Source organism: Octodon degus, unplaced genomic scaffold (genome assembly GCF_000260255.1).
Source record: "Octodon degus isolate 3935 unplaced genomic scaffold, OctDeg1.0 scaffold00105, whole genome shotgun sequence".
Lineage (NCBI taxonomy): Eukaryota > Metazoa > Chordata > Mammalia > Rodentia > Octodontidae > Octodon > Octodon degus.
In genome coordinates, this window is record NW_004524681.1 from 1,384,785 (window position 1) to 1,403,870 (window position 19,086).

At 51.9% G+C, this 19,086-nt stretch overlaps 1 protein-coding gene across 2 annotated transcripts in view; it reads right to left on the reverse strand.

The window, feature by feature from the left end:
- Window positions 1-19,086, reverse strand: part of Unc13c (unc-13 homolog C) — a 429,116-nt gene that overhangs the window by 262,545 nt on the left and 147,485 nt on the right. Inside the window, exons 4-6 of one of the 2 annotated variants that reach the window (XM_004638987.2) lie at window positions 8,120-8,198; window positions 6,878-6,883; window positions 5,824-5,895 (exon numbers count right to left, since the gene is read on the reverse strand). In XM_004638987.2, coding sequence (XP_004639044.1) covers window positions 5,824-5,895; window positions 6,878-6,883; window positions 8,120-8,198 — 157 coding nt within the window. The remainder of the gene's footprint in view (window positions 1-5,823; window positions 5,896-6,877; window positions 6,884-8,119; window positions 8,199-19,086) is intronic. The other variant, XM_023724104.1, reaches the window with a different exon arrangement.

Below are 19,086 nucleotides of genomic sequence, written 5' to 3' on the forward strand. Positions count from 1 at the left end.
AAGTGGAGTTGGTGCAGATTGCCTGCGCGCCGCACTGTGCGCCTAAGCAAGCGACTAGTGCTGCGCACCGAAGCTCCCGTGCTCCTTTCTGCTAAATCCGGCCACACACAGTCAGTCCTACGGACCCTTCGGTTATAGCGAGGGCTGCACATACAAGCAACGCTGAAGAAGTGAGTGTTCTGGGGAGAGGCAGTAAGTACAAGCTCTGAGCAGCTGCTGGGGCAGTTCAGTGACTTTGCGCTGCTTGCTCTGGTTTTGTTAACGAGCTGTGATCTATTTCAGGGCCAGGAAGGCTAAGTGGGAGGAACAGGAAGCACAGAAAATTCGGCAGCACGTTGAAAATCAATTGAATGAGGCATTAAAAGAAATTTCCACTTAAGAGGTACAGATGCTGGACAGGAACACCGATCCTGGCGCGGACGAATACGAGCACTCGGTGCCGAAGTGATCATTCGGTCCTTCCCACTCGGTACTTCTGGGATGTGGTGTTTCGCAAAGCCAAAAATGAAGACAGAGGGCATGTGGACACGTTCCCTACTCCAGCAAAGTGTAAGACAGAATGGCGGATCAGTGTAGAAGCAGCGGAAGCTAATGGCCACAGAAGGACAGAAGGTGTGCTTTATTTAGTAAAAACAAAACACCTAAAACTGCCTCACAGAAAAGACCCAGGCTTCTCAAAGGGGCGCTGCATCTGGGGGAGTCGGTGCGCACTCGGCAGCCCCGGCAGGCCTGATCGCGCGTGGCCGTAAGGCGGACGGGCGTGGGGGTTTTGTGGGATGAGACACAGAGTCAGATCAAGCGGCCTGCACAGAGCGAAGAGGCGGGAAGGGCCCATGGGGGCGCGGCAGACGGAAGCCCGCAGTCTCGCCAGAAGCGGAGACTGTTTTTCCTTTCCCAGATGCACTGCGGAGGAGAGGGTGCTGCTAGCTGAAGGCCAGACCGGACTGGGCTGCTCTGGACTTGTTATCCGCGGAGGGCTCTGGCCTGGGCCACTGGCCTGGAGTGGGACCCCTGCAGCTGCGGCCCCTCCAGCACACAGCGGCAAGGAAACCACCTGGGTGCCTGAGCTGGGCATCTCCGCTGTGCTCTCGGGTCTCTAACTGCGTAGCCAAGGACGTTCTGCAGCGTGGGGTCGCAGGTGATCTAGCGGTGGCGGCCACGCAGCGTGGGCTGTGCCAGCACACTCTGCAGCTGACAAGGCGCGCAGCACCGGAGGCCGCTGGTGTGCGGCTGGGACCCAGGTCCTGCGGGACACGGAGCGGGCGAGCCAGTCGGCCAAGCCTCGCGACCTGAGGAGGGCCTTGGGCCTGAGGGATTTGGCTGCACGAGGGTCTTGTATTTCAATATCTTAAGTAAATTTAAAGTTTCCAATTCCTCTACAACGAATTATTTTCTAAAAGATATGCATCTTCCAATTATGAGAACATACATCCTCCCTGAAAAAAGCAATTTACCCAATAGGCGCTAAAGAAAGATATAACTCAATTTTTCAAAGTCAGGCATAGTTGGATGCATATCTTTCTGGTATTTTTTCTATGAATGAACAAGATATAAAGCTTCTGCAACTAGAAACGTCAACAACTGCATTCCTTTTACACCATTTCACGAATTCAAGAACGAAGGGAATTTATAGGGCGTGCAAATGGTATTTTAAATTGTTGAAGAGAATGACGGAGGTTTCTCTGTCTGAGCCAAAGGTAAGCTATAGGTTTCAAAAGGAGGGAAGCTGGTAATCAAGACAAATACTTGGTCAAAATTCTTGCACCAAGAAATGAACTGAGGGTGTGCTGCAGGAGCATGGGTGTGGGTCTTTCTGCACCTTTAGGGCACAGAAGGAAAAGCAGTCGCTTCACTATTTGCATCTAATGAGGAAGCTAGTGGGGCTCAGACAACAGCGCCCCCCACCTTCCTGCCGGAAGTGATGACTGGCATTTGGTGACCGCCAATACTCTAATCCACCAGCTGTTACTGACATCAGGAGCAGGGCTGCCTGCCTTGATTTACCTTGTTGTTTTTCTTTCCTCATGTTACTGTGCTAATCAATGACCAAACTAAAGAAGCGCTGTCCCCCTTTGTCCCAAGGGTTTTCCTCATGAATTGCGTAAATCCTCTACCTCCCATAGTCTAAAAAAATCACATTGATAATTTCAAGAAAAATTTGATGCTTGACTTGAAGCATATTTCATGTACTTGAAAGAAACACATTTACTGTCCCGTGGGTATGTACTTTACTCTATGGGGACAAAAGCATCTGAGATCTACAGGGCAGATGCTGCGTACAACGTGACCTCTGGAGTTTGCTTAAAACCTGAAAACAAAGCAAAGCAAGAATCAGTTCTCAGGATATAAACAGACGTGGTTTCAGTGCTAATTTCTTCGTTAGAGAATCCTACTTCCAGAGAATAATAGTACTCTAGAAACTGAAATGACACAGGTAAGCTTTTGCAGCAGAAAGTTCAAGTGAAATCTAACAGCCACGAACATGTCGCTGAGAGCCGGCAACGTGCCCTGTTGCGTTGTTTCACGGCAAGTGCTGGTTGCCATTTTCCCAAGTCACTTGCGGAGCGAGCCCAGAAGGGGAAGGCAGAACCGTGGTGACGCAGAGGACCGGTCAGGGACGCTGTCTGTGAAGCACAGATCGTCCTTCCTGCGGGCCACACGCACAAGGCTTTCCCCAGCTCACCCAGCTGACGATGCAAACGCGTAAACAGTGAGGAGGGCGTGGAGTGACGAGTTCTCATAAGGAGCTGCAGAACCATGTGACTCCCCACGTCAGGAAAATCTGGCCATTTCAACATGGAAAGACCAACTTCGACCTCTTGTGCATTTTGACTAATACTCTGGCAGAGGCTGTGCAGAAGCAGGAAGAGAGGCTGAGCACTGTCATGGAGCACAGGAAAGGGGTTGCTGTCTCCACTACAACACACAATCTGCTACAAGAGAGAAAACCCGGGAACAATCTGAAGTCCAGGAAGCCAGCACCAGAGGAAGTCTTGCAGCAGGGATTTTACAGGAGAGAGAAGACACAACCATCGGGTGAAAACAGTGTAAGTGTTCATAAATCATAAGTGAAACATCTGGTGGCATTGTGGCTGAGATCTACAATGTCCCCCAAGTGCCTGCGTGTCTGGAAGGTGACTGAATCATGGGGCGCTCTTCTCGAGAGTGGATCTGTCCACTGACAAGGTCACGGCTCGGGTGTGGCTTGCAGGTGGACCTGCAGGGTAGGTCGCCGTGGCCTGCAGGGATGCATTCCTGTCCCTGGCTCCCCTTCCACTCTCTCCCTTCTGGATGCCCTGGGTGGGCAGCACTCCTCCCGCCCGTGTGCCAGGCCACTTCTGCCCTGGAGCCAGACAGGAGCCGGATCCCCTGAGCCCAGGAGCCGCAACAAGCCTCTCCTCTGTTAAGCTTTCCCGCCAATGGGTAAGCAGCTAAGAGGGGCAGCACCAAGTTTGGAGGCTCATGTAAGGGCAGGGGGGGTACAGCTAAGTGGCCAAATGACTGCCTGAAAGGCACGCAGCTTCGGATTTGAGACCCAGCACTATAAAAGAAGAAGAAATAGAAAACTGCTTGGAACAAATAGAAATGAGCAAAACTGATTCCCAAACAAATATGTGAAGAATGTGGTTTCCACCCCCATGGTAAATAAGTGGATTCAGCGGACAAATACCCACCCTTATCAAAATAGGCTTCGGTCGGGTGGGTTTAAGAGGCCAGTTTTGTAGTCCTGTGAGTTATAGATCTGTAACTGTGAGCCATTCCAGAGGAGCTCAGAAAAGAAAGGTCCCAGCACCCTTTATGAAGCCGGCTGCTGAACTCCTCCACAGGGACAGCAAACTGTTACCTATGTTTGCTTATGAACACAGATGAAAAAATTATGTAATTCATAAACATGGGTGCATATCAAGGCCGCAAGAGTTTCCTAACTTTGCCTCAGGCCTCATAGCTTACAGACCAGGGAGTGGGACCAATGTGAACCGAAGCGGGGAGACAGAGCTGCTCAGCCAGATAAGGTCTTCAGAGAGGAATCTGATGTTCCTGTCCCTGGAGGCAGGAGCCTGGCACTCCTGGGGGCAGCCCTGGCTGGCACCTGGCGTCAGACCCGGCCCTTCACTTGCTTGGCGGCGATGATTAATTAAAATGGCAAGTGCCATCTCTTGGTGTTTCCCACATGGCTGGGCCATCAGCCCTCACGTGAGCCAAATGCTTTATGTTCTCCCCTCGAGGGAGACCAGGAAGCCGTCGGCACCGCAGTGTGGAAATTGTGCCTGTCAGCGTCTGTGCTCGTCGCTCCTGTGACGGCTGGACGCGGCAGCTTGTCAGGAGTGACATTTACATGCCTGCCTTCCACAAGTCATATTTCATTTGCTTTGTGAGACATGGCTCTAGGGAAAGGGGCTATGTGGGCCAGAGAGAAGCTAATGCGCTGTGTTCCGCCACCCGGGACCAGGGACAGGTCTGAACTGAACAGCAAAGCGCGGGACACCAGAGGTAAGCCAAGGAGGATCAGCAACTCACTTATACACAGAGTGAGGAGTGGTCCCTGCTCGGGGCCTCAGAAAATGCGGCTGCATTTCTGTGATTTCCTTTGCTCTGCTATTCAATGGACAGCAGGCCACTGCTGCGCCTCGGAGCCTCCCAAGGAGGTGGGAGCTTGACCGCCTTCGTGCACGGCGACCGCCTGCACAGCTTCGCGGCACCTCGGAGACCTCTGTTCTCTGCTGTCCAGGGCCTTCCCCAGGAGCCTCATAGAGCGACCACAGAGACCGGAACCCCGTGGCCTCACAGAAGGGGTCACCTTGCTGCAGCCCCCATCCTCAGAGAGCATGCTCAGGGATGGGAGCCCAACCCTGCACACCTGTGTGGGCCCACGCATGTGGGAGGGGATGCGGGGGCAGAAAGAATAAGGAAAAGCTGGCGTGGGGAAGGAAGAGGAGCACAGCAAGGTGAGGCCCGCACAGGCAGGGGAAGGCGCTAATGTGGGGAAAGGCAGGACCGAGCCTCAGGAGGACGCAGAGCATTGACCTCCACTCCGCCCCACGGGGGAGCGCAGGCTGAGGGCGCCAGGGCACCAGCGGGGCTCAAACCCCTGCACCTGGGCTGCGCTGAGCCAATTAAGTCTGCGCTGCTGCTGGGCGCCCCGCCCGGAACCGCGACTCGCGAGCTCCTCCAGGCCTGACGAGCCCAGCTTAAGAACCAGTGACCAGGATGCCTGCCGCCATCTCTGCCTTCTGATCACACTCCTCCCTCTCTGAGGGTCTGCAAGCATTTGCCTCAGGTGCGCCTGCACGCTAGCAGCAGCGAGAAGGAAAAGGATGGAGAGGCGGAGCGAGCCCAGGAGACAGATTAATTGTAACAGCAAAAAGGAAGCAGTGCCTCAGAGGGCTCGCTTCCTACGCCGTGGGCTCACCTAGTGTGAAGCCTGCTCCTTCATCCCCAGCACGCTGACAGACTGACGCAGGCCCGGTGGGTGGCCATGCTGACTCAGTGGCCAGTGTCACACCCGCACCACGGAGGCCTCCAAGTGCTGACCACGCCCAGAGGAGGCCCGAGGTGCAGGAAGCGGGTTTCTGGTGAAAGCCTCACAGCACTGAGCCTTTACCCATAAGTGTAGACCACCCAAGGGCTTTCCAGGGGACAGCGACGGTCGTCAGCGTCAGGACAGACGCAGGTTCATTAGGGTGAGGGGTGAGGGCGGATTTGAAGCGCAGATGGTGATCGGCGTGAGCGTGAGCTGAAGCCCTGGGAACGCCCACTATGCCCAGAACAGTGGAACAAACACAGCCCCGAAGGGATGCCACAGTCAGCGTCGGCCCCACCTACCAGCTCCTCGTTGTTTAGCGACGTCCTAATGACCATAGCCAGGGAGAGGCCGGACTTCCGTGCAGCCAGGGTCTGCGACACAGAGGACCAAGACACATTAGCATGTTGGAGGTGGCCATGCCCAGCTGCTCAGCAGGGGAGGAGGGGAGGCGTGGGGCCACTGCTGTCCCCTGCAGAGGGCAAGGCGCTGCAGGTCCGGCCCTCAGCACCCAGGACACGCCCCGAAGCCCTCGGGATTGGAGAGAATCCTGACTGGCAGACCCATTACAGGTGATGAAGCCCCGCGCAAGGGGAGGGGAGGCCTGCCAAGGCATCCAGGCCCAAGAGAGGCTTCAGAGTCCGCAGCCCTTGGTCCTCAGCCTGGCTGGTGGGGCGGGCGCAGGGGCTCCCCTAGAACCTCGTCCTCATCTAGCCGGTGGCTCTGCCCATCTCCCATTTGTCTGCCGAGAACTCAGACCCCCATTCATTCCTGCCTGGATGCCGGAAACGCAAGCCTTCTCAGCTGGCTCTCAGGCCACCTGCGCTCCGGGAAACAGGGCCTCGCCACCCCTCCCCTCAGCGTGCGTGGCGCAGGAGCCCCAGCTGTGCGCACTCCAGGGAGCACTGCGGCTGAGGGGCTCCAAGTGGGAGAGCCGGGCCTGGGAGCACAGGGAGTCGCGGGGGCCGCGCATGCTGCCCACCCCACTCCACCCCACCTGCTCTTAGACACCTTTCTGGTGTGAAGCCACGCACGCAGACTGCGCTCTGCGCGTGTCCGGGTTGGGAAGCCCCGCCCCGCCCCACGCGTCAGCTGTAGAAGGCTCTTCCCGGGTTCCCCCGAGGAGGGCCCTCGTCGCAGACCACTGCCTGTGAACGTGCTCTCGCGCTGTCTCTCAGTCTGAGCCTGCACCACTGGGGACACACTATAGCTCTTCAAAATCAGAATAGCTGCTACGTCACTATCCCTGCACAGGTCTGCCTTTTTATGTCCCCATCTTGCTCTTTCAGCTCATGGATAAGGAAACTGCACGTTTGGGAAGGTCAGCAAACAGCAAGCACACTGCAGAGCACTTACCATGGCCTGAAGAGCCAGAAGTGAAAGGAAAGCGAAGTTCAAGGCATTGAACAATGGAAGTGGAAGAAGAAAACAAGGTTAAGGTCGTCTAACACTTCAAGGCAAGGCACACTCTGCACTGACAGGACTCCAAGCCAACCCTATCTCACGGTCATGTTTTCTGAAACTAGGACTTGATAAGCAAAGTCTTATTTTAAAACAGGCTGGCCAGATAGCTCAGCGGATTAAAGTCCCTGCTTAGACAGATGCAGGGACCAGGGTTGAATCCCCAGCATGCTGTGCGGGCCCCACCCACAGGGCGGAGCCTGAGACTGGGCGTGGGCGTGGGCGTGGGCATGGCAGTGTGTGTGTAGTGAGACCCTGCAGGCCTGTACTAAATACACACAAAAATAAATGAAATAAATAAGATTATGGTGGTGCCCTCAGGTGACCATTTCCACAATAATATTTAAAATTGCTGGTATAAAAATTAAGCACACTGTTGCTAAAAAAGATAGTTATGCTTCTTCAGGAGTAAATGTATTTTTCACATAATAAACTATTCAAGAATCCCACATACCCATAGGAAAAGATGTGGTATTCTGAAGGATAGAAACCCTCTTCCCCTGTGGGTGGGCTTCCTTTGCTTTTCCTTTTTAAGCTACTGAGAGTAGACCACCGCTTATGCTGAGCATTTCTGAGTGATTCCCAGTATATTCAAATATAGGGTGATGAGTCATTTAAAATCACGCTGAGGACTAATGCAACTTTCATGGCTGGATCACGATGGTTTTCTTTGGACAGCGCAGCCTATTCATTTGCTAGAATCAATCTCACTACAGCGAAGGACCAACCAGTACTGCCCGCATGCTTCCTAGAGCACTGGAGGCTCCTCTGCAGAGGGGAGGAGTCTCAGGCCAAGCCCCAGTCTGAGCCCAAACCCGGCAAGTTCATCCCATCAAACTGGCCAAGCCCAGCTCAGGGCCTCACCCAGCTGCTGGGCGAATCCTCTGGCCTCATAATGGAGTCACTGACTCAGTCTGCAATTTCCATTAATATTAAAGTGGCCAGAAGGCCAGAGCTATTTCTTCCATCAAATACATTTAAAAGAAACAATGAATGTAACACTTGTCAAAATCCAGCCTCATATATTTTACTCAATGAAATATTTATGGGCTAGGTAGCTAATGAGAAGGACATTATGTTTTAATAGAGAAAAAGTCAATACCTGCCCATGGAAAGAATTAACCAGGAGGAACTTACCACATCGCGAACAATCGGCAGTGTTTTCTTCCTGCGGAGGTCGGGCATGCTGTCGATTCCGTACAGGCCCCAGCCGGCCCTGCAAGGCAGAGAGCATCATTTCAGGGTCAAGATGACTGCACGGAAGGAAAGGCCCACTGTTCACCATGCAAGGCTTTCAGAGATTAAATGCAGCGCACGATTCTCAACTAATTCGTAAAGTGGCAACTCCCCAAGACCCCAGGACTGTGTCCAGCGCCCAGTGGACTGTGCAGGTGTGAAGACTTTGGGACACACGGGGCCAGGCGAAGGGCCGCCTGCCGACACTGTGGGAAAGGTGCTGCAGCATGGAGAGGTGGGCAGAAGGTCCGCCTGCAGCGGGGCCTGGACCAGGGCACTCCCGGTGTGAGCTCTGTCCCTCTGCAATTGAAAGTAACTGCCTCCGTACAAAATGAACCCTTTGCTGTGTGCTTCATCATCACAGATCCAATCCATGCTGGCCTCTCTAGGAGCCGTGGCCAAGTTTACAATAGTGACTCCCCTCAAAGGAAAGGTGCCATCTACCTGAACACACCCCACAGACACACACACGGGCTTACGGAGTTGCCGCAGTGCTGGTGTTCACTGAAATAGTTTTTGTAAACACAATAAAAACCAGGTTGTCCAAACGCGGCCTCCATGAGCTGCGACTGCGTCTCACGGGCTGTCTCAGCAGCCACAGCCTAACCTCAGCATTCGCTTCAGTATCAAGCACAGCCTGGGATTTTGAGCCAACACTAACTTTATTGTATGACACTACAAATAGCAATAAAAGCGAAACAGTAACAGAGATAGAATGTTAATAGGTGAGTGGTAACAATGCCGAGGCACAGGTTCAGAAATGAGGAGCAGGTGCACCACGCGGGTCAAGAATGAAGCCGCCGCACGTGGACGGGCGGCACAGCGAGGAGGCGACCACTCTCAGTTACACTGCGGAGAGCCATAGACTCCAGTGTAGCTCGGAGGACAGAGAAAGCCAGTGGCTGTGGCGCAGAAGTGAAAAGCAGAGAGGAAGGAGGAAAGAGGCCAATGGCGGGGCGGGGCGCAGGGGCTGTCGCGCGTGTCCAGAGGCCACTTGGTGAAGATGCCGCCCACGCGTGGATGGGGCATGGAGCTGTGTGCCATCCCTGTCGAGCAGCTCCCAGGAGGTTGCGGTGGAACTGGAGGCCAGCCTGGGCCACACGGGAGGACCCTGGATCAAAAAGAAATCACTCGCAGGGACCAGGGTTTGATCCCTGGCGTGCTGTGCCAGCCCTACCCCCAGGGCACGCTGAGACAGAGACTGAGATTGTGCACGGTGGCATGTGCCTGTAATCCCAGTGCTCGGGAGGCTGAAAGCAGGAGTATTACTACAAGTATGATCCACGTAGTGAGACACTCTACTAAATATATAATATATAATATATATTACATAATATAATATGTATATATCACTGCATCGCCCCTCACTGCCAGGGAAGGACAACACAGGACACGGGCTGTGACAGCCATGGCGGGCATAGTTGAGAAATTTGGGTCACAAAAAGAAATCAGCGGCAGCACGTTCCTCTCACGGTGGCTTTGTGTCTTCATCGTCCATGCTGTGTTATAGCTATTTCTTTCTAGGTGACAAATACGGGCTGAGTACCTGCAGGGCGCAGCTGGCGTGTGTCTGCACCCGAAATGATCCCACCCCCCAGGGAGCACACCTTCACCCCACCACCCATCGGCTTGTTTACGGTAAGAACGTCAGACACTCCTCGGTACCATGAGAGACTGCAGGCTGCAGGGGGAAGGAGTGGCCACGGGCATCCCTGAGCGCCTGTCCATGCGGAAGGCTCTGTCACTGCCAAAAGCCACGAGGCTCCCGGCCGCTGCCCTGAGCTCTCCCCACTCCCCCACGGCTCACGAGGGACGAGGTTCTTGCCTGGCCTCGTTGCTCCAATGTGACTCTGAGAAAGCCTTTCTTTCTGTCATCTGCACAAAGCATTAACAGTGGTATGAAGGGTACACGGGTAAGTAGTCTTCTGTTTACTGCACATCGATCACACTAACCAGCTGTGAGAGCCATGAAATGTTTTGACTTCTAAATGATGTAATTCCATAGCCAAGTAAAGAAAGCCTTTCAATTGCAATGATTGAGAAAGTGACTTTATAAGCTGCAAAGTGTTACATAAATGGGTATTTTCTTCACATCAATAGTAATTTACTTCCTATGCGCTCCTTCTTCTCCTGGAACTTGGTTAGAGTCTCAAAAAGATGCCCAAAACTGCCACCAGCCTCCCTGCGCAGACGTGGGAGTGAGATGCCCCCGTGTCCTCCCCGTGTGTCCCCTCACTGCTCAGACGTCAGGGCCCAGGCCGGCTTTGAGCATTAGCGTTGGTGACCCGAGTTCAGCACAGGCACCCAAATTTCCACTGAAATTTCATTTTAATTTTGTAATTTGGAAAACTGCAACACAAATAGAACACCAGCTCCACAGGGAGACTAAAGGCTTTAGCCAGAAGCTTCCTTCTTTCTTTACAGCTGCACCATTGTTGTAAAAAGTGCTGGCAGAAACATTTTTGTGGGCTGTCTACCAAGCAGCAAAGCTTTTTATGCACACCTAGACCTTAAAAAGGAAAGACTGCACCCTGGCCTCACCTCATGAACGCAGGAGCCCCCTATAAATACCATGACGCTCCACATGATGCTTCATAATGATTGCTGATAGGCTTCTTAATCGTGAGGGCTGTGGGGAAGATCGAGTCAAAACCACTGGAAGTTCCAGGAAACAAACCCCTGACCTTCCAGTCAAGAAGTCAAGCTCACACACAGCAATGAAATCCAGAGAAGCTGTCCATGCTCACCATGAGACGTCAGAGGGGCCGCCCAGGCGGCCGCAGCAGGCCAGTGTAGGGATCTGTGGGTCCCAGTGTGATCCATTCCTCCCAGGGAGAAAGGGCAGCAGGAATGAGGATGAGATAGACTAGACGATGAGCTGGGTCAGGTGGCAACTCGTCTGCTTGGTTGGCAAGGTGAACCCCAAGCAACAATATGGACATTTACTTAGACCTTTGCAAAGCTAGTGACAAGTGACACAAAGTGGTCTAGTGACTAAGAGTTGACATTAACCAGTCAGGCTGCTTACCTCAGGACTGAGCTAGCTTGTCTGCTTTAGGCATGGAGGCCAAGTCCCACCTACACACATTTGATCAATTTTCCAGCTTCCACGGCTCCCCATAGACAAAAGCTCAGAAAAGGAACTGGACCAGGAGGAAGCGTGAGCTCAGGGGACTGAGACAAGCCTGATGATGGCTACAGAAAGGAGCACGGAGTGAAGGTTTACGTGGTACTTGGTGGCTGTGGGAGCGGTGCTCAAGATTACAGTCACAGTGGCAGTTCCTGTCCCTCTAAAATCCAAAGAAATAGAGCTTGTTTCCTTCACATTACAAATGAGGAAATGGAGATGGAACACTCCAGCGTCATCCAAGAGGCACAGCCTGCAAGGGGCTGGACCGGTTTGAACCTACGGCCAACGACTGCCTGTAGGACGGATAATCCCGCAGGGACGGCGCATACTTCTGAGCAGGCAATGATCACGAATCCTACTTTACACTTCATGGGATGGAAGTGAAGCAGCTTCCCCAAGCCTGAACCCCACAGCCAGAACTCACTGAGCTTGACTTCCAGTGCAGGGCTACTGCACCCCAACTCCTGCACCCCAACTCCTGCACCCATGGGAAAAGTGGGTCGCCTGGCGGAAGGGAGGCCTGGCCCTGGTAGCCCAGGGAGCTGCTTCATCTGACGTGCTTTCAGTGCATCTTGAGACGGGTCTGTCTTTAGGCTAGAAGCCCCTGTCACCTCCTTCTCCATGGAACAGCCCCTGCACACCCCACTCCTCTCCAGGACCCCAGAGGTCCCCTCAGAAGGTGACAGGAGAAAGCGGCCAGGGAAAGGGGACCGCAGCAGCCAAGACGGGAGGACAGTGGCAGGAGGACCACAGAGTCGGGCACCACGTAAAACTGACAGTGGATGGCATCCTGCAGGGAGTTAGCCAGGTATATCCCTAGGCAACCCTTCATCTATTACGTAGTCCTAGAAATTAGTATTGGTTTTAACTGGCAAGTCGCAGTGTGCATTTATGAGGTGCACTGTGAGGTCTCAGCCCACAAGGCAGGAGTAGCTCAGGCTAATTAACACCGCCATCTCCTCATTGGGCATTTCTTGTGGTGGGGCCTTGAGAATGTACGCCCTTCATGGAGATAACCAGAAGATCTTCAGCAGGTTTTCTTTTTCTGCCTCTTTGCTCTTTTCAGGATAACATGAAAATTACTTTACTGAATTCAGTAAAATCTGATGCATCTCAATTCAGAATCACTTAATCATCCTGTTATCAAATAAACACAATGTGTATGCCCTGAAGGATATATGTGATACCTGTTTCATGAACTATATGTAGAGAAAGGATTTGGAGGCTGATTTTGCTAATCTAAGCAAAGGTTAGTCATACTTTTATTTAAAACAGAACTGATAACATGTTGGATATACATACGCATTGGAAAAGAACTCCAGTATGGTAACCAGGGTGATGTGTGAAAACCGCCAGGTCAGATTGTGAAAAACGGTCAGCCACACTGCCCATGGGGGACCAGTGAGAGGCCCACTGTGCGACACCTCACACTGTTACGAAATCCAAATGACGGACCCAGCGTTGGTGAGGCAGTGGGGACCTCGCATACCACTTGTGGTGAAGCGAAACAGTGCTGGGGTTAGTTTCCTCAAAAGACTACAAAACATAGCTGCAAGATGACCAGCAGTTCAGGAGATCGCTGCAGAAGGGGAGTCACGCGTCTGAACATGTGCGCCCGGCTCGCACAACCCAAGGCCTGGCACAGATCCACCATCAGGCTCAGTGTCCACAGGGGGACCACGGGACACACTGAGTGCAGGACTTTCCAGGACCTGCTCTCTGGGCTAGCAAGAATGAACAGGAAGACCACATTAGGCGAAGTAAGCCAGGTTCAGAAAGAGAGACACTGCCTGGTTTCCTCCAAAGGAGGAATGCGAGGCAGCTCATCTCATCGAATCTGGGGTTGAACCATGCGGCCAGAAACTGGGTCAGTGGCGGGGGCAGGGTGATCAGAGAGGCCATCTGAGCCTACGGTTAGAAGGGAAGAGGAGCTCTGGGTGGGCCGTGTGTGTAACAGCGGGACACATAGTGGAAGGGACCAACAGGTGGGGGGAGCGAGGGGCAGGGAGGGGAAGTGCCGAGCGCACCCAACTCTGTAAGCAATTGAGGGCTGGTGAAATGAAACTGCTCAAGGCGGCTGTTCAGTTTTCTCACAAAAGCCCTGAAAACTGTGACAGGACGCAATGCTAATTAGCTTCCTTTGTCATCCCATAATGTGCATATATTTCAAAACATCATGTTGTACACTTTTACTGTCAGCTTAAAAAATAATGAACTGAAGCTAAGGTGACTTAGAAAAGAAACTCTGAGGCAGATTTTCAAAAATGAAGTATTTCTGAGTGCAGGGAACGATAATTCTCCTCCACAAATGGGTGGTTGGCAGCGAGCTGGCTAATAGGCGTGGACGCGCTCAATTGCGCCAGGACCAGAGAGCTTGCAGATTCTGCCTATATTCAAAGGAAATGTTAAATCAACAGAACACTAATTTTTAAAACACCAACGCCTACAGCTTCTGGTTATGTTGCTCAGTCAACTTCTGGCGAAGGCTCTTCTACAGTGTGGTGGGACAGCGAAGCACTGTGAAAGATCACCAGAGACTCATTCCAAGTCCTTCTCCCCTACATTGCTGTATCCTCCTTCAGACAGCTGAAAAACCATATTGTTTATGTAGGTATTTAGTGGCAAACCTAAAAGAACCCATCTGCCTTTCCTAATGTCGCATACTGCGCACGCCTTCCCCATCCCCGTGGGCGCTGCTTAGTGGCTCCTCTCATGACAGTGACCCAGGACACCTTCTTCTGTCCTGCTTCCCGTTCTGGTCAGGACCCAGTGAGTATTTGTGCCTGTGTAACTGATGGTTCACTCCCTCAGCCCCAGAACTCATCACTGAGTCCTAAACACTGTTGGAGTCCAAAGCGAAGATACCATCTGTTGTAAAATGCAGCGCTGTGTTTGGGTTGTTACAGAAAATCCAACGAAATTGTGATACTGTGACTTCTTAGTGATTAGGATTTAGGGGCTGGATAGCTGAACTGATTCATGACAGCAGTTTCTATCAGTTCTAATCATGTTTGCCTACACAGGGGCAGGAAAATTTGGAGAAAATCAGTGTTCCTTAAGCTTCTTATTCAGAGTCCAGTTCTCAGTTACTCTTAGATCGGAAGTGTCAGCACAGGGACTTTTTCCACACACCTGTCTTTTCAGCACTGAGAGCCCAGCGATGGAGATACCAGGTAGCACCGTGACCCTCACTGTCTTTCCCCTCCAAGAAGCAGAGAGCTGTGTGCTGGGCTGTGACCCTGGCGGGCCGTCAGCCTCCTCAAGGGCAGCAGAGGACGGCTCCGGGCCTATCCTCCCTTAACGCACCCTTCCGTTTGTTCGTTCGTTTTTGTGTGTGTAGACATTAAAACATTTCAGTTGTTTTTTTTTAAAAAAAAGACATTTGAGTTGTCTAGTGATGCCACCAATAAAAACAGTCACAACATGATGTTCTCTTAGGACACTTACCATGAAGTTTGCAAGTATGCAGACAACGGAACGCCCATGAATGTCGCCTGGCTGCCAATACTTTTAAGACACCACTGGTTACTAAGATGCATCTCAATATTTTTAATGATATATAAAAATGTGTGCTGTGCAATTATTAAAACGTGTGATTTTTGGCATCTGCCCATGACCTGAACACAATGCCCTACTCCAGGTCTTACTAATTTCTTAGCTTTTCCACCAGCTCATTGTCTTTGCACTGCCATCGTTGGTTTCTTTGTAACACAAATCCAAATGTGTCATTTTCACATTCTGCAGTGCTGATGGCACACAGGACATGGACAAGCGGCTGCCTGCGGCGTCTCCCCTCCTGTGGCTTCCACTTTTGCCCCAATAGCCTCCATTCCCAGCAGCTCCTCTGGGCCTCACAGGCCCCCAGCACTCTGCTCAGCATATTCCTAAATGATTCATTTAATTCATATTCCTTGATTCATTTCTGATTGCTGGGACAAAATACCTGGCTGACAGCACAAGTGAAGAGAGAGAGGTTTTGTGGTGGCTCACATTTTCTAGAGGCTTCAGTCCATAGATGGCTGGCTCTGGGCAGGGTGGCACAGCAGAGGGGCATCGCAGAGAAGCAGTCCATGGGAGAGCGGGCAGGACACAGCAAGTCTCCCTCCTTTCCCTTTTTATTCCATCCACACCACAAGCCTTCTGGCTGATGCCAGCCATTCGCAGAATGGGGCTTTGTCTTCAGACAGTCCACCGACCATGCCCATAACTGTGCTAAGCCGATCAACGGGCTGATCCAGTCACACAGGCCCATGATCCAGTCACTCCCCAGAGCCCACCTGTGAGGGCCAGAGGGGACTCTAGGGACAACCACGGCACTGAGCGTGTTCTTAGAATGGAAACACGCTTAGTGGAAACATCAATCCCTCCCCATTGCGGGCCTCTGCGGACTTTACCATGTTGTCGCCCCTCAAGCCTGGCTTCTCCTCTCCGTGGCACTGAAGTAGCACACTTCTCTTCCCTGGAAATCACAGTAGTCTCCATCCTAGTCCTGAGGAGTCGTTGGAGGGATGTTTCGGGGACAAAGCTGCCATCACTCCAGGAGAGCTGATGGGCCTGCTTCCTCTTGCCATGGAGCTGTCACTACTTCGGTTGTTGAGCATGAGGTGAAGGAACTGGCTTAAGTTTGGAGAACATGGTTATGTAGAAAATATATAATCTGCTGCTCAGTAGAACAAAAGCATTCATGCTGAGGGCAAAACAAAATGAACCAGACCAGGCCTGGTCTACTCTGCCCTTCCCTCGCCTTCATCAGGGCCGGTGCAGTGCAGCCATGGAGTGGAAGACTGAGTTGGCCACAGTCGTACCGCGCTTGCTGTTCTCACCCTGCCCTCCTCTCCCCATCTTGCTGTCCCTAGCTTTGCATGGCTCCTATGGACGTGCAGGCAAGGAATGGCCTTCTCTGCCAAGTGCCCAGACACATAGCTTTTGCATGTTCTCACATACTTCCACAGGCATGCCAACACTTTCAAGCCAGCATGGCCAGTTTAGAACCACTTAGGACACACCCCACCATGCTTGAGTGTCTCCTTTTGATCTTTCTGCTCCGTGTAGTACTGCTGCTTGCACAAAGAGACCTCAGATGTTAAATCTGTGTTGGAGGAGACAACAACTATGCAACGATGTCTTCCAACATCCCCATAATCTACAGATGTGTAAACCAAGCCACAAGGAATTTAGGCAAACTCAAAATGCTCTGAGCATTGTCACCATGCTAGAATTTCAGAATTTCAACCATCCCCGCAGCCCTGTGCCTCCCTCGCCTTTGCTCTAAGCCCAGGACTGACCAAGCTTTGCCTGTTTCCTGACGGTCCCTGACCCCCTCATCTTCCGGGTTGGATCTCAGCAGAACATACTTGTAGATTTTATGGTGTTAGGCCTGAGATTCTTTGCATGGACTTTTTACCAACCAATCTCCTTGTATCTGTTTCAATCCATCTAGAATCAGCTCTGAGACGAACTCAATGGAAGTGGTGGTTCTCAGGACACCTGCGGTGCGTGGGCAACTGGCAGTCAACTTGTGACGCCCAGCCAAACTGAACCAGTGGTGCTGGGTGTGCAGGACCCACCTGAGGATTGTTGCTAGTAGCGTTAAAAGGCAGAACTGGAGAAAAGCAGCTGTTGGGAAGGTGTTGGAAGCTATAGGAAGATGTCGGTTTTCCTGGAGGAGACTGTCATACTGGCTTTCCTGATGAACTCAGCTGTTCTCATCATGGAAGGAGCTCAGGATCTCACTGCCGCTTAGAATAGCCGCAGTTCACCCTTGAGTATCGCTTCCTCGCTCTGGAGAAGAAGATGGTGCACAGCTCAGACTCCTGTAGAAGTCTGCCACACAGCTTTCCTGATGGGAACTCGGCTTTCCTCACCCTCAGAGGAGCTCGGGACCTCACCATTGCTAAGGATGGCTGTGGTACACTTTGATTGCTGCTTCCTGGCTCCAGTGCAGATCCCTCGGGCTGCTAGCACAGACCCTGCATCCCTCTGGCACAGACTTTTTAGCTTCCACCACCGACCTTCGGGTGTTCCCAGCACAGATTCATAAAACATGCCCGGATGAGACACTGTCATGGGCTCTAGCCTCCTGTTGGACTCGGAGGAGGCACTGTTAAGGGCTCTAGGTCTTTAGCTGCACTCAAGCAGGATATTACCACAGGAGGCAGGCCCTCAGCAGGAGCTTTGGTCTTTTGTGTGTGGACAGATTTCCTGCACTCTTAGTATGCGATTCTTTCTGTGATTTATTACAAAATAATCTTATGAAGTACTTGTCCTGCATTGTATTGTTCCCCTTGCAAAGGGGAGACAGAGGCAGAGACAGAGACAGAGGCAGCGACAGAGAGACGGAGAGGCTGCGAGACTGCTGATGTACCCCTGGCCCCCGAAGGTCCCTAATGAGGAGCGTGACTGTGGCGCCTTCACCACTTTCTTCGCCAACCTCTCCATTCCACCTTATGGACTGTGATAAAATTCCCAACTCCAACTGCTATAATATTTTAAGGAATAAATGGTGTTCTTATCAAAGAGAGGCTTTGTAGTCTCCTAAATTACTTCTCTCTTCCTGGCTATGTGGCCTCTTAGAGCTCCACGTGGCCTCCTGGCACTCTGGTGAGACAGTTTTAGTTTTTTCAGCCCCGCTTCCTTTGAAATGTGGTTTCAGAAATGCTGATACACTATAATTCATGGTTACATTGTTTTAGAAATGCTAATGTCATTTTGAAGTTTTTAAAGAGATAAGGAGGATATGAAAGATTACCATTCCTGCTGGGGCAAGGGTGGCAAATTATACTTCTAATGATTAAAAATCTTTCATACCAGAGAAATAACCTAGCAGCCTATGATTTTATTGCAAGTTGAAGAAATCAAAACACAAGTGCCGGCTGTAACACTCTGCTGAGAATTTTCTTTGTGAGGGTTGGAGACAGAGCCAGGTGCCAGGATTGACGAGGGACAACTCCATCATGATACGAGCCTCCTGGGGATCATTTCATTAACACACTGCTTAGCAGGGAGACAGCAGGGAGCCCTCTCGGCCTGTGTGCTCTGCCACAGCCCACTTTCGCCCTCCTGTAACACTACACGTACTCTAAGTTAACCTTGGACATTGTCTGATATTACAAAGCAGAAGGCAAATAAAAATGCAGCTCTTAAGCTTTCTTAAAATTAAGCACCTGTTATATTCTTTAAAAACAATTTCCTATGGATTAAAATGTGCGCTGGGTGGTCTCAAGTTAGGGCGCTAAGCTTTGAGCTTCTGTAGTAAATATGAAGTTGTGTTACGAATGCTCCTTGCTCCGCAGCGCACTCGCTTGGCGAGCGCCTTTGGAAAGCCTTGGCATCGATTTACAGACAGTTTGTGAAGTTCCGGCATCCGTACTTAGCGCAAGAGCAGCTTCTTCATGGGCCCTGCCTAAACGTCATTAAATGCCATCAGCATCTGATAGCAGAGAACCACATTCCTTAAAGCTGACGCCTCCGATGCCTTTTAATTTACTGCTCTTTAAAGGTGTGCTGTGTGCGGAGGCCCTGCAGGGATGAGGGGTGCTTCTCACACAGGCGACGGAAGCCAGCGGCGCTGAAGCCAGAGTTCAGTGCCACCGGGGGCTGCGAGGTGTTCCAGGGCCCGGGGTCCACTGGCTCTCGGACGGTATTTTCTGGAGCTCACCCTTCCTGCTTCCCTCCCACCTCCTCCTCCCTTCTCCCTCTCCTTCCTTCCCCCTTCCCCCTCCCCCTTTCCTCCCCCCTC